At 39.5% G+C, this 14712-nt stretch overlaps 1 protein-coding gene across 2 annotated transcripts in view; it reads left to right on the plus strand.

Annotated features, from left to right (window-relative positions):
• The window catches only part of LOC310735413 (protein kinase C-binding protein NELL1-like), a 275873-nt gene extending 262777 nt beyond the window's left edge, over window positions 1–13096 (plus strand). For both annotated transcript variants that reach the window (XM_083558150.1, XM_083558151.1), the window contains 2 exons: window positions 9082–9306; window positions 10125–13096. In XM_083558150.1, coding sequence (XP_083414276.1) covers window positions 9082–9306; window positions 10125–10175 — 276 coding nt within the window. In that variant the 3' untranslated portion in view covers window positions 10176–13096. The remainder of the gene's footprint in view (window positions 1–9081; window positions 9307–10124) is intronic.
• Window positions 13097–14712: the final 1616 nt, after the last annotated feature.

A 14712-nucleotide genomic window follows, 5' to 3' on the forward strand; every position in this document is an offset into this window, starting at 1 on the left:
TACAGTGCATGGGCTTTTCACTCCAGCCATTGGTCTGCTTCAGTGTCGAGCTACCTTTTGCTTCCTCACAGTCTCTGCTGCTATTTCTCATGTCTGCCATTGCCAATGAAAGGTGATGAATAGAAAACAGCATTTTCATAGCTTACCCCTTCTGCATAGCTTGAATTTCATTATGCAGTAGTTTGGCCAGAGCTCTGTAAGTGTGTCACAGATGTTCAGGCTCGCAACAATTAGGTCACGTGCATTGTCCAGCATGGCAGAGCAAATGATTTCCATCCTGCATCTGAAATACCTGAAAGGCTTTATAATCACACAAGTTCCACTCATTTGGACAAATTAAAATTTCATAGACTTGTTACCATTTTATTAGTAGTTACTATGCATCTCCAGCAAGCACACTTCTAACTTTCACCAGTGAATGTTCAAACAAAAATAGTAGATAATAGAATGCTGAATTAAACACTCAACAGGAGGGGAAAAGTCTTATGGATAGCTTATGGATGGCTTTTTAACTTTCTTGCCATTGTTTATGAGATATCATCACATAATTGCATTTATAACTATGCTTCTTCCTCCTCTTCTTCTTCTTCTTTCGGCTTCTCCCATTAGGGGTCGCCACAGCGGATCATCCGTCTCCATACCACCCTGTCCTCTATATCTGCCTCTTTTACACCAACTACCTGCATGTCTTCCCTCACCACATCCATGAACCTCCTCCTTGGCCTTCCTCTTTTCCTCCTACCTGGTGGCTCCATCTTCAGCATTTTTCTACCAATATAATTCATGTCCCTTCTCTGCACATGTCCAAACCATCTCAATCTCGCCTCCCTCACCTTGTCACCAAAACATCCTACATGGGCTGTCCCTCTAATAAACTCATTTCTAATCTTGTCCATCCTCGTCACTCCCAACGAAAACCTCAACATCTTCAGCTCTGCTACCTCCAGCTCCACCTCCTGTCTTTTACTCAATGCCACTGTCTCTAATCCATACAACATCGCAGGTCTCACCACAGTCCTATAAACTTTCCCTTTCATTCTTGCAGATACTCTTCTATCACAAATCACTCCTGTCACTCTTCTCCACCCACTCCACCCTGCCTGCACTCTTTTCTTTACTTCCCTAACACACTCTCCATTACTTTGCACTGTTGACCCCAGGTACCTGAACTCCTCCACCTTCTCCACCTCTTCTCCCTGCAACCGCATCACTCCACTGCCCTCCCTCTCATTCACACACATGTACTCTGTCTTACTCCTACTGACTTTCATTCCCCTTCTCTCCAGCGCATATCTCCACCTCTCCAGGCTCTTCTCAACCTGCTCTCTACTCTCACCACAAATCACAATATCATCTGCAAACATCATAGTCCAGGGAGACTCCTGTCTGACCTCGTCCGTCAACCTGTCCATCACCACTGCAAACAGGAAAGGGCTCAGGGCCGATCCTTGATGCAGTCCAACCTTCACCCTGAACCAGTCTGTCGTACCTACTGCACACTTTACTGCCGTCACACTGTCCTCATACATGTCCTGCACCACCCTCACATACTTCTCTGACACACCTGACTTCCTCATACAATACCACAACTCCTCTCTCGGCACCCTGTCATACGCTTTCTCTAAATCCACAAATACACAATGCAGCTCCTTCTGTCCTTCTCTATACTTCTCCATCAACATCCTCAAAGCAAATAAGGCATCTGTGGTGCTCTTCCTCGGCATGAAACCATACTGTTGCTCACAGATGTTCACCTCTTCTCTCAGCCTGGCTTCCACTACTCTTTCCCATAACTTCATGGTGTGACTGATCAACTTAATTCCCCTGTAGTTACTGCAGGTCTGCACATCTCCCTTATGCTTAAAGATCGGTACCAGCACACTCCTTCTCCATTCCTCAGGCATCCTCTCCCCTTCCAGAATCTTGTTAAACAATCTGTTTAAAAACTCCACTGCCATCTCTCCTAAACATCTCCACGCTTCTACCGGTATGTCATCTGGTCCAACCGACTTTCCATTCTTCATCCTCTTAATCGCTGCTCTCACTTCCTCCTTACTAATCCTATCTACATCCTGCTTCACCAACTCCACATCCTCCAACCTTCTCTCTCTCTGATTTTCCTCATTCATCAGCTGCTCAAAATATTCCCTCCATCTTCTCAACACACTCTCCTCACTAGTCAACACATTTCCCTCTCCATCCTTTATTGCTCTAACTTGCAGTACATCCTTCCCAGCTCGGTCCCTCTGCTTGGCCAATCGGTATAAATCCTTTTCTCCTTCCTTAGTGTCCAACCTCTTATACAGTTCCTCATATGCCTTTTCCTTGGCTTTCGCCACATCCCTTTTAACCTGCTGCCGCATCTCCTTGTACTCCTGCCTACTTTTCTCATCACTCTGTCGATCCCACTTCTGTTTTGCCAACCTCTTTCCCCTAATGCTCTCCTGCACTTCCTCATTCCACCACCACGTCTCCTTGTCTTGCTTTCTATTTCCAGATGTCACACCAAGTACTTTTCTAGCTGCCTCCCTCATCACTCCTGCAGTAGTTGCCCAATCATCCGGCACCTCTTCACCACCACCAAGCCCCTGTCTGACCTCTTCCCTGAACCTCACACTACACTCTTCCTCCTTCAGTTTCCACCATCTTATTCTTCTTTCAAACCTTACTTTCCTCCTCTTCTTCTTCGTCTCCAAAACCATCCTACAGACCACCATCCGATGCTGTCTAGCTACACTGTCCCCCGCCAACACCTTACAGTCTCCAATCTCCTTCAGGTTGCATCTCCCACACAGAAGATAATCCACCTGTGTGCACCTTCCTCCACTCTTATACGTCACCCTATGATCCTTCTTCTTCTTAAAATACGTGTTCACCACTGCCATTTCCATCCTTTTAGCAAAATCTACCACCATCTGCCCTTCCACATTCCTCTCCTTAAAACCATACCTACCCATCACCTCCTCATCACCTCTGTTCACTTCACCTACATGCCCATTAAAGTCTGCCCCAATCACCAATCGTTCTTTCCTAGGTACGCCATCTACCACTTCATCTAATTCACTCCAGAATCTTTCTTTCTCCTCCATCTCACAGCCAACTTGTGGAGCATAGGCACTGATGACATTTATCATCATCCCTTCAACTTCCACCTTCACGATCATCACCCTATCAGAAACTCTCTTCACCTCCACTACACTCTTACTGTACGCTTCCTTCAGAATCACCCCTACACCATTTCTCTTCCCATCCACACCATGATAAAACAGTTTAAACCCACCTCCAATGTTCCTGGCCTTACTCTCTTTCCACTTGGTCTCCTGAACACACAACACATCTACCTTTCTCCTCTCCATCATATCAGCTATCTCTCTCCCTTTACCCATCATAGTACCAACATTTAAAGTACCAACCCGAACCTCTACTCTCCTACACTGCTCCTTTCCCTGCCGTCTCTGTAGACGCCTTCCTCCTCTCCTTCTCCTCCTTCGGCCAACAGTAGCCCAATTTCCACCGGTACCCTGTCGGCTAACGATACCTGTGGCTGTCGTTGTTAACCCGGGCCTCGACCGATCCGGTATGAAATTCTCATTTGTGATCCGCATATTTGATTTGGCACATGTTTTACGCTGGATGCCCTTCCTAACGCAACCCTCCCCATTTACCCGGGCTTGGGACCGGCACTAAGAGTACACTGGCTTGTGCCCCCCTAATGGCTGGGTTGCATTTATAACTATGCAGTAATCTAAATAATTTTCACCCATCTGCTTTCCACAATTCTTCTTTTCCAATAAATTATTTTTGAGAACATTAGTCACTGCAGCATTATTCAACATCAGTAACAACCCTAATTATTGAATATACTGGGTGTTGGGTTTATGATAACGGGAATTGGAACATCCCATGACCCACATGGCAATAGTTTATTATTAGAAAACAAATTGCTACTGTTAATCAATGCAGGTTTTATTGCGTAGATTTATAATGCGGGGTAGTGATTTTTTTCTTGTGCGTTTGAATATGTTGATTTCAAAGGTATGACCTTGTGGTGTGAGGTAAGAAGCTTCTTCAATTCAATTCAATTCATTTTTATTTGTATAGCGCTTTTAACAATGAACATTGTCTCAAAGCAGCTTTACACAGATAATGCGGTGATTAAAAATGAATATGTTCTTTATGAGTAAGTTTGTCCCTGATGAGCAAGCCGGTGGCGACTGGCGACTGTGGCAAGGAAAAACTCCCCGAGATGGCATAAGGAAGAAACCTTGAGAGGAACCAGACTCAAGAGGGAACCCATCCTCATCTGGGTTACACCGAATGTCCATTTGTGGCGGGTATACAATGTTGCGGGGTGCAGTGATGATGATCAAAAGCGAAGTGTATTTCTGAGTCAGTGTAGGAGACTGTTGACATCAGTGTAGGAGACTGTTGACATCCAATCCAGGCAGGCCTGGATGAAGTGGGAAGATCCACGGGGGGGAGAGGGGCAGGAACAGTGGTCACTGGAGCCTCAGGAGCATGTTTAACTCGACCGAGAGAGAGAGAGAGAGAGAGAGAGAGAGAGAGAGAGAGAGAGAGAGAGAGAGAGAAGAGGGTGACAGGAAGAGAAGGATATGGATTATTAAGTGTACCTATTGTTGCATGAGAGTTAAAGTCACTGTGCAGTTTGGACTCCGGCAAGACTCGCTATAGCAGCATAACTAAAAGGGAGAACCAGAAGGCAACACAGACATGAGGGATCTCTGGGATAAGAGACGGCCCACCACACCACCATCAACAAACCTGAGTGAACACGTGAATGTGAGGGGACGACAGCGTACAAATATCCCAGTTCACCAAACACTCTATATCAATGTTCCCTCCAGATTCTTCTGTTTGGTTTTGTAGTTTATATACACCTGTAAATTTAGTTATTATTTTAAATTGTAAACATTTTTTGCATTTTCAGGGACCATGCAGCTTTTTATATTAAGCATAATTCACTGATTATTTATATGATTGGATTTCATTTGTAGGAATGTACAATATAGTGGAAAATATAAACATGTGGAATGAAACATCTTACAATGTTTCAAAGCCATCTTGGGCAACAAGGTTCAAAATTTATGACTATAAATTATCATTTGGTGACAAAAGTAACATTGGTAGCATTTGGCCCAGATTTAGTCAGAAGAAGATAAATAAGGAAAAGGGTTAGGGTTGTTAGGTGATTGGCCCCATAATAATTATAATAACCATACAAATTATGTTGATATTAAGGATAAAAAAAATATTTCACTATTAAATGAATTACACAAAAAATACAGGGGGAGAAAAAAACATTTCTGTACATCATCTAATCCTGAAAGCTGCTGTCTCTTTTCTGCCATGGCCCTTCAGCCAGAGTTCATTGCGGCTGGCAGAGTTTGCCAGGGCGTCACAGTGGGCTGCCAGATTTAGCAATTAATTTGGTTATATGACTGCTACAATGCACAGCAGGATGAAGAAAAACTTCTCTAATTGCTGCTACCTTTGTGTGAGCAGAACCGTTCTGAGTAAGTAGGTCAACTACTGCAGTGATTTATCATTTCATCAGGAAGTGTTTTACCAGTCAGTTTACAAAAACACAGCTAAAAACCACACCATCCATTTTCACTCCATATCCATCTATTTCACACATTCCTTCTCCACACTCAGTCTAGACACATTTGGAGAAACTTCTGTCTACCCAGTTTCCACACACTAGCAAAGTAACTTAAATGTAGTTCCTGTCCTAGTTATCTTCAAAATCAAAGGCTGACATGCCATTTATTATCGAACTGAATATAGAATATAAACTGTTTCACTTTCAAGACATTTTATCTGCATCAAGCTAGAAAGAATAACACTGTCAGTAGACATGTCCACATTTAGCTAAATGAAAGTTCTATGAGATGATTTGACAGCAATGATGGCAGAGGTTATTCTTTTATTAATTAAATTGCCAGCATGCTGGCATACTTCTTCATGCAGCTTCGATTAAAAATAATTAGTGCTAAATCTTGGTCTGTGTAAGCAGCTAATGATGTCATTCAAGCAGCAAACCTCCTCCAATGCTGGTTGCTAAATTAGGAGAAATTAACCACTCCATCACTTGCTCACCCAAACAGAGACTTATCAGAAAAACCAACACGTGGCTCCGGGTTTTATAAATTAGACTTGCAGGTCAGTCACTAATTTAATCTAGCCTAGATCCTAAAACACCTAGAGATGTGTAATTATATCAGATTTTGGTCAGACAGATGCTCGTGCCAGGAATCTACAGGGAAAATGTAGAGAGGCTACGTGGTTGTGTGTGGATGATGCAATTCGTAGTAGCTGTGTCTGAAATATTCGAAACTGAAGTGTCAGTGGGTGAATGCCTCTTAATGTAGAAAAACAAGGCACCAGTGTAGCCAGAAATCAGGGAAGAACCTGACAATGCAGAGAAAGTAAACACCCAGTAACAAAACAACGCTTCCTCTGTCACTGGGATTATTTTAGTTTAGTGGTATCTATCCTAAAACTTTCTTTCGGCTTCTCCCATTAGGGGTCGCCAGGGTTGATCATCCGCATGTTTGATATGGCACATGTTTTTACGCTGGATGGCCTTCCTAATGCAACCCTCTCCATTTATCCAGGCTTGGGACCGGCACTAAGAGTGGCTGGGGTTGGTTCCCTGACCGGGGATCAAACCCAGGCCGCAGTGGTGAGAGCGCCGCATCCTAACCACTAAACCACCAGGGGAGCTTAGTGGTAGCTATCCTAAACTGTCCTAAAATTATTGTATAAAATTTGATAAATATAAAATCTTTGGTCAAGAGAACCAAATTTCTGTGCGCTCTCTATGGCTGGGAGGGACATGATCTCTTTCTGCTGTCATTTACCATAACACTAGCCAATTGGGCTAACATATGATGCAGCACCAGCATCAGTTAAAAAAAAAAGTTTTTCTGGTTTATTTGAATATTCAAAGAAAATATTTTCCAAACAAGCCACAGCTTGGAAAGAGAGTTGCATGAAACACAGTGACATGTACCAGTGCTCTTCTACTCTTGAAATGCCAATTGACCAATTAAAAAATTGTGTGTATGCCACATACACACAACTCTATGGTGCACCATATATACAGTCAGCAGTGGTTATTAAGATTAATCTCACTTTAAACATATTATAAGAGAGACAAAGTGACCATTATTTTCAACAAATGTGGGAAAGCATTAAAATTAAGTAAATTTACATTTACGGCATTTGGCAGACGCATTTATCCAGAGCGACTTACAACTGTGCAGGGGAGGGTTAAGGGTCTTGCTCAAGGGCCCAGCAGTAGCAGCTTGGTTTTGGACTTCTGATCTTCTGATCCAAAGTCCAATGCCTTAACCACGGAGCTACCACCTCCCTCCCGCCTAGTTTATGCCTAGCCATTGATTATCTCACTGAATATGAGGAAAAACCAGATTTAAAAGAGAAACCATCCTCATATGAGAGGCACTGATTGTGCATTCATTACAGTTCAATCATTGTTGAGGTGTACTGTTCAGTGATAGATGCTTAAATGCAGACCTTTTCAGGCAAACTGTAGTCCTTAGCCAATTTAGCAGACTGTTTATATTATTTACATTAGGGGTGAACCCGAATAGTCATAGATTCGATGCATCAATAGAAGGATCCTTAGTCAACTACCAATCTCACAGTCGAATCTTCGCACAGATGCTATGAAACAAGAATTGTGTCGTGTTGGATATATGGGGTGCTCAGTATCTGATTTCACATAGCTACTAGGTTTCTCCTTATAAATTCATATATAAGCTATTATGATAATGTTGTAAAATGTGAAAAGAGAGAAGCTTTTAATAAATATTTTGAACATGTGTGAATACATTAAACTTCCCCTGACAGATTTAAGTTTCACTTTCCATGATCCATGACTGGCCTATGAGCAGTTTGGCCACAAGGATTTAAATATGTAACAATGTCTGAGAGATTCTGCAAAGGTATAGTTTGTTGTAAATGAATTCAGTAAATAAATGTTTGATTGTTTTTCAGTGTATTGATGTTGCACTGAACTTAGAACACTAAGCCGACATGAAACGCAAATCCTTCGGATCAGTCTGCAGTGTGGTCTTTCTGCAGTTATTTATCTTATTTTTTAGATTTATCAATGCAATATGTTTTATAGATTTTCTTCTACATCTTTGTGTGATGTTCTGTATCTCATAGCTTTTAATTTTTATGAGTAATCGGTTTAAGACTGCCATTATCGTTTACCCCCAAACCTCCCCACACCCTATTTCAATTACAGTAAATATAGTATGAAAAACCTGCCTTGTCAATGATTTTGGAGCTGAGTTTACATGTAGTTCAGCATCAAAAAGTATATACGTCCATACGTTGTGTCAAAACATCTTTATTTTGCATTATGGTTCAAATGATGGAAAATCCCCTTCTTTTGGACCAAAGTGAGAGCAGATGGTCCAAAAGTGGCTTTAGTTAAAGCATTTAGAGACTATTGATTCTTTCTCACACTCTTTATCTGTGTCTCTGTAGGGTACAAATGAAGTAAATAAAGCTCATGCAGAGGATTTTAATAAGAGGACGCTCAGCAGAGTCATTATTAGAGTTAAAACTGTTACTTTAAAATGCCCACCTATTATTGGGATTATATTAAATGACAGAATGATGGACATGTCACTTTCAAAAAGACTGTATTTTTCCTATGAATGGAAAAATGGCTGCAGGGTTCAAATCATATTTATGTTACAATGATCATGATGAAATGATTTCTCACTGTGCATTATGCAGTCTTCTGAAGAAATAGTCACTTCAGACTGAGCTGCAATGCAGTTGAAAATATTTATCAGAGAGGCATTATATGAGGCAAAAGATTTTCGTTGTTTTGATCCGAAGTATATTTGCTGCATTGTTCTTAGCCTACACATTGTGCAAAAAAAAAAAAAAGCTTTGAAAATATCATTGTATGGGCTTCACCTGAAACTCTCTCTCTCTTTCTCTCTCTCTCTCTCTCTCTCTCTCTCTCTCTCTCTCTCTCTCTCTCTCTCTCTCTCTCTTTTTGTGTGTGTATAGGGGGGAGAGGTGGAGTGTGTATCTCTCTCATGTCCCATCCTGCTGTGTAATCATTCGACCGTACTGGAGGGAGAGTGTTGCCCTCGCTGCATTTCTGACCCCTGTGCAGACGACATCGTGACCTCTGACCCAAGGCAGACATGCCGTGACCCTGATGACATCACGCGCCTCAGCGGCGACCTTTGGAGTGATCCCAATACACCATGCACCACCTGCACATGCAAGGTACACACAAACACAAAACACACCCTTCCTGCTATTTTAACACACTAGAGTTTTCATTTAAATGTATTTTATAGCCTCATGTAGTATATGCTGTAAGTAAATTGTAGATAGAAACGTGACTATAACTGTACCTGAGCTGCATCTCTCTTACGATCCAGCATGCTCACTCACAGTCGCTCATCCCCTAAAAATATTTAGACTGGACCAATAATTAACACAAGAAACATTCATACACATTAGCTAACTCAATCAACAAATAAATTGCTATCCACAAAATGTATGATTAACTGTTTAAATGATTACATATGTGATGTTAAATATTTACACAAGACATTCCTCAGTTCTTCAGAGTGAAGGTGCTGTCAGTTTTTTTTTTACTTCCCATCCAGTGAAAAGGAATTTATACAGTATTATAATTTATAGAGTATTATTCCCAGCATATTTTTTTTCACCCCATAAATACAAAATACCCATTTTCTCTTTAAGGGAATACAGTAAGTGAACATCATGATATAGTCATGTAGATTATACACTTACATTTTTGCACGATAATAGAAAAGCATTGCAACACTTGCGAGTGATTTTCCTGTACCCTTTAAGCTAACAATAAAAGGGTAAATAAAAGTGATTAGTGTTCCGAGAGTGCAGCTGAAGGCCAGCCATTATTTTACAATTACAATATTTCAATACAGCAAGACTGACTCGGAGTGCCTTTTGTGTTTTAAACGAATGCAGTAAAAATCTGATGCACGATTAGCGTGTTTTATTTATTATATGGGTAATAAATAATATTAATGCCACACTCTGGTCTTCTGCAGAATGGGAAAATCTGCTGCTCTGTGGATTTGGACTGCATCCAGAACGATTAAACGTGTCACCTTTTCATCGCCTAGCTTTTTTTTCCCCCTTCTTGCTCATGGACCGGACCAAATTTTCAGAAGTCTTGCAAGAAATATCTATTGAAATAAAACGTTTCTCTCCTTCTGGATCCCGCCTGTGGCCCTGGCATTCACGTGCTGTATAACGCCATTCCGGGTTTATGGCTTCTTCACAGCAGCATTTACAAAATACAACATGCAATACTGTACACATTATTGTTATTCCCTGAACGACCCAAAAACATTTAGGATAGTTTTTCTCCCTTTAGTGTTGCTGTAGTTTCATTGTTTCCTAAGCTCAGAGTCATAATCCATTAGTATATGTGTGTGTGTGTGTGTGTGTGTGTGTGTATATATGTATGATTCATTAATTCAATGAAATGCAACACAGTTTTTATATGTATATGTAATGTATAAATTATTATTTGTGCATTTGCCAGCTTGTAATGTGTCAAAACGCTTTACACTATTTAACCTGTCGACATTATAAAAAAAAAAAAAAAAAAAAGCTTGGGACAATGTAACTTTTTTTCCTCTTGGATGTCACTTCTGCACCAACATTACCTCCTTGGCTTCATTCGCAAAGTTCCACCCCATATATATTTGTTATTTTCCCCACTGTTTGGGATTTCTGAAGCACATGAGACTGTTGCTGAATTTTTCAGGACACTCAGTGATTTAAGAGAATATTAATCTTAAATCTGTGTCATTTTATATATATATATATATATATATATATATATATATATATATATATATATATATATATATATATATATATATATATATATATATATATATGTGCGTGTGTGTGTGTGTGTGTGTGTTTGTGTATGCGAGAGTAAAGAATCAGGACTGAGCCCTCTGGACCTAAACAAACACTGGGCTGTGAAATTTCAGAAATTTGTAGCTTGTAGTTCTTGTCTGCAATGTCAAAAGACAAAAAGAAAATATTCTATATAAAAAAATTCTAAAGTTCCCTGTACATGTTTGTGATATATTGGATGATTTCTGACGAGTGCTACACAATTTGGTGTGTTTTTTCTGCTGAGATAAAAGGGGGAAAAGCTGTTTTTAAGAGTTGTATGTGTTATATGATTAAGATTAAGAGAGGTATGTTATATGCTTTCATATTTTTTCCTTGTTTTTCATTCTTGTGTCCTTGATTGTTAATGTAATCCACAGATTCCTTTCGAAACAGTCCAGCTTGTTAGTTATATAGGCAATGTTTAACTATCACTGGAGCACACTCTCAATGTAACACTACCTTGTATAATATATATATATATTTAGCTGTTGTATTGACAACCCCTTACTGTAATGCAGGGCAACGAGCTATGTTTCACAACCATCGCTTCCACACATAATAAGTGACTGTAATCAATCTTAATGATTTGTAATGAAACGGAACATGTTTAAGAGCAAAGAAAAAAGAAAACGTTTTCTATGAAGTAAGCTGACTGAACTGTGCCATTAAGAAAGTTTCCTAGCATTGCAACAAGGGGCCGTTGTTTGAGTAGGCTAGCTGATAGTATTATTGAGCTTGCTAGCTACTGATGACATCAAACAAATAATTAAAGTGATCTGGTTAGTGATACACCAATAGGTGATCACTGGAATAGATAAATATAACCAGCTAGCTAGTTTGTCAGTTAGGAACCAGCACTAAGCTGCTTTTTCTCTAAGTAAATCTCTAATAAAGAAACTAAACCCAAAATGTTACTCATTCGGCCCTTTACAGACTCATTGATTGTATTTCTAGAAGAATTCTTATCATGTTGATGGTAATAATACCAGTCTCATTGTCACTGTGTTTAGTCGTTCAGCATGTTCTGTTAGATAAAAAGTCACTAGACATATTCATTAGTGCGGGTCAATGAAAAGATTAGGGCTTTGTAGCTGTTTTGAAGGTCTCATGTAAAAAACCAACATAACCCCACAACGCATGTTGCACTGCATGCATTCATTATTTCTAACACAGAGAAAAACAGCAAGGAGAAAGTTTTGTAATATTAAAAAAGGAGCAATTTAAACATATTTCCTACCAGCTTTATATTCTTCTGTCATTTTATATTGTCAAATTTTAACATCTATTTATCCAATTAAGTAGCTATTAATTACCTAGGCTATTAATTTCTTGCAACTCTCCTGGGTAACATTAAGAAAAAAACATGACGTTCATGAATAAAGATGTTTAGCTACACCAGTGTTAGCCACATGGTTTTAAAACAGCAAGCCAGCTACTATCTAGCCTTCATTGTAATGGTAGATTGCATATTAAAAGCAAGCTAACACAAGCTAGTGAGCTTTAATTTACTCTAATCCATATTAAAGAAACAAACTAAATAAAAATCTTTTAGCCCCAATTTTTACATGTGCATCGGTGTGTCTTTTAAAAGGTTCTGTGAATGCTACGGAATGTACAGTATATTTTTTTTTATTAGTCTTTAATGACTTGTACGAATTTGCGTAGCAACCTCAGGCTACAGATACAGCATAAAGCTTCAGAGTCTGTAAAGAAATTAAATACTGCAGTGATGTGTTTCTTTGTTATATGTTGTTTTTCCACTAAGGACACCAATTTGTTTCATTTTACTGCCTTAAGAAACAGATAAGAGAAAGAGATTACTGCTAACAGGAACTGGCTACCAATTAGCATTATGCATGTTAAGATATGCTAATATGTAGCCACCAGTGTATAAATATTTGCAAGGCTGGAAGTGAATTTTAATTGTCTATTTCTTTTCTGGAGTGGAATACTCTGTAATGATACAAGGCCAGTGTGTGATCTAAAATTATTTGTTTATAGTTTAATCCAATCTTTGTATATTAACTCATTATTGAGTTATTACTTCAAGTGGCTGCTCTCTGTACAAATTGTGAGTTTGATTAAAACACAAGAGATGATGAAATCTAGTGTGAGCAGTGATCCCTTTTTTGATGGATTTACACCGCAATCTGTAACATTTATATACCACATTTAATTTGCAATAAATACAATAAATCAGTAAATATTATTGTTGCACCAATTTAATTATATTTCAGTGTAAACTGATAGCTGTAGGTTTAGAGAAAGCGTGCGACAGGGTGCCAAGAGAGGAGTGGTATTGTATGAGAAAGTGCCAGAAAAGTATGTGAGGGTGATGCAGGACATGTATGAGGACAGTGTGACAGCAGTGGATTTTGCAGTAGGAATGACAGACTGGTTCAAGGTGGAGGTGGAATTGCATCAAGGATTGGCTCTAAACCCTTTCCTGTTTGCAGTGGTAATGAACAGGTTGATGGACGAGGTCAAACAGGAGTCTCCATGGATTATGATGTTAGCGGATGATATTGTGATTTGTGGTGAGAGTAGGGAGCAGGTTGAGAAGAGCCTGGAGAGGTGGAGGCACGTGCTGGAGAGAAGGGAAATGAAAATTAGTAGGAGTAAGACAGAGTACATGTGTGTGAATGAGAGGGAGGGCAGTGGAGTGGTGCGGATGCAGGGAGATGAGGTGGAGAAGGTGTATGAGTTTAAGTACATGGGGTCAACAGTGCAAAGTAATGGAGAGTGTGTTAAAGAAGTGAAGAAAAGAGTGCAGGCGGGGTGGAGTGGTTGGAGAAGAGTGGCAGGAGTGATTTGTGATAGAAAGGTTTATAAGGTTTTTTGAAGAATTGTAAAGGATTGTGAATCATTACCGGATACAATGTAGGAAATTATTTATGACGATAAAATGTATTTTCATAATGTTTTTATGTCTGTAAATTAGCGTTGGGACATTGTCCATTGTTGAAAGTGCTATACGAATTAAACTGAATTGAAGTGAATTGAAAAAAAAAAGTAATTGCTCTATCAGTGGTGTTGACATATTTGTCTCTATTTAATTATAACTAACTATCAAATGATCCAATATTAAATTTAGGTTTATTTGATCATGTTCTGTCTAACTGTCTAATTGATAATTTCTTCTATGCTTTCTATACTTCTTCATCTTGCTTGTAAGTAACTCTGATACTATACTAAAAAAACAATTACCATAATATTTCTTATCTTCCATCCAGGCGGAGATATATACAAACAGTGGCAGTAAGAGTCTTTAAATAATTAACAAGGTTCTCCTCTCTTACCAGTTTGGAAAACATTGACAAAAGTTCTGTGTGTGTGTGTGTGTGTGTGTGTGTGTGTGTGTGTGTGTGTGTGTGTGTGTGTGTGTGTGTTTGTGTGTGTGTGTGTGTGTGTGTGTGTGTGTGTGTGTGTGTGTGTGTGTGTGTGTGTGTGTGTGTGTGTGTGTGTGTGTGTGTGAGAGTTGTTTTTGAGTTCAAAGGAGTCATCGTTATAGGAGGGTGCTAGCTCCCCATAGGCCATATAATCCAATACTGTAGAGTGAAACATTGACATTCAACAACCTCATAAAATTTAATAGGATCAAAGGCCTAACCAATGAAATTATATGAGATTTTACTTTTATTAGATTTGTATGACGTTTCAGTATCTGATACGACTTTACACATAATGCTGTAGGTGAAATGCAAATATCACCAAGCCTCA

This window comes from Silurus aristotelis, assembly GCF_946808225.1.
Source record: "Silurus aristotelis genome assembly, chromosome: 13".
NCBI lineage: Eukaryota > Metazoa > Chordata > Actinopteri > Siluriformes > Siluridae > Silurus > Silurus aristotelis.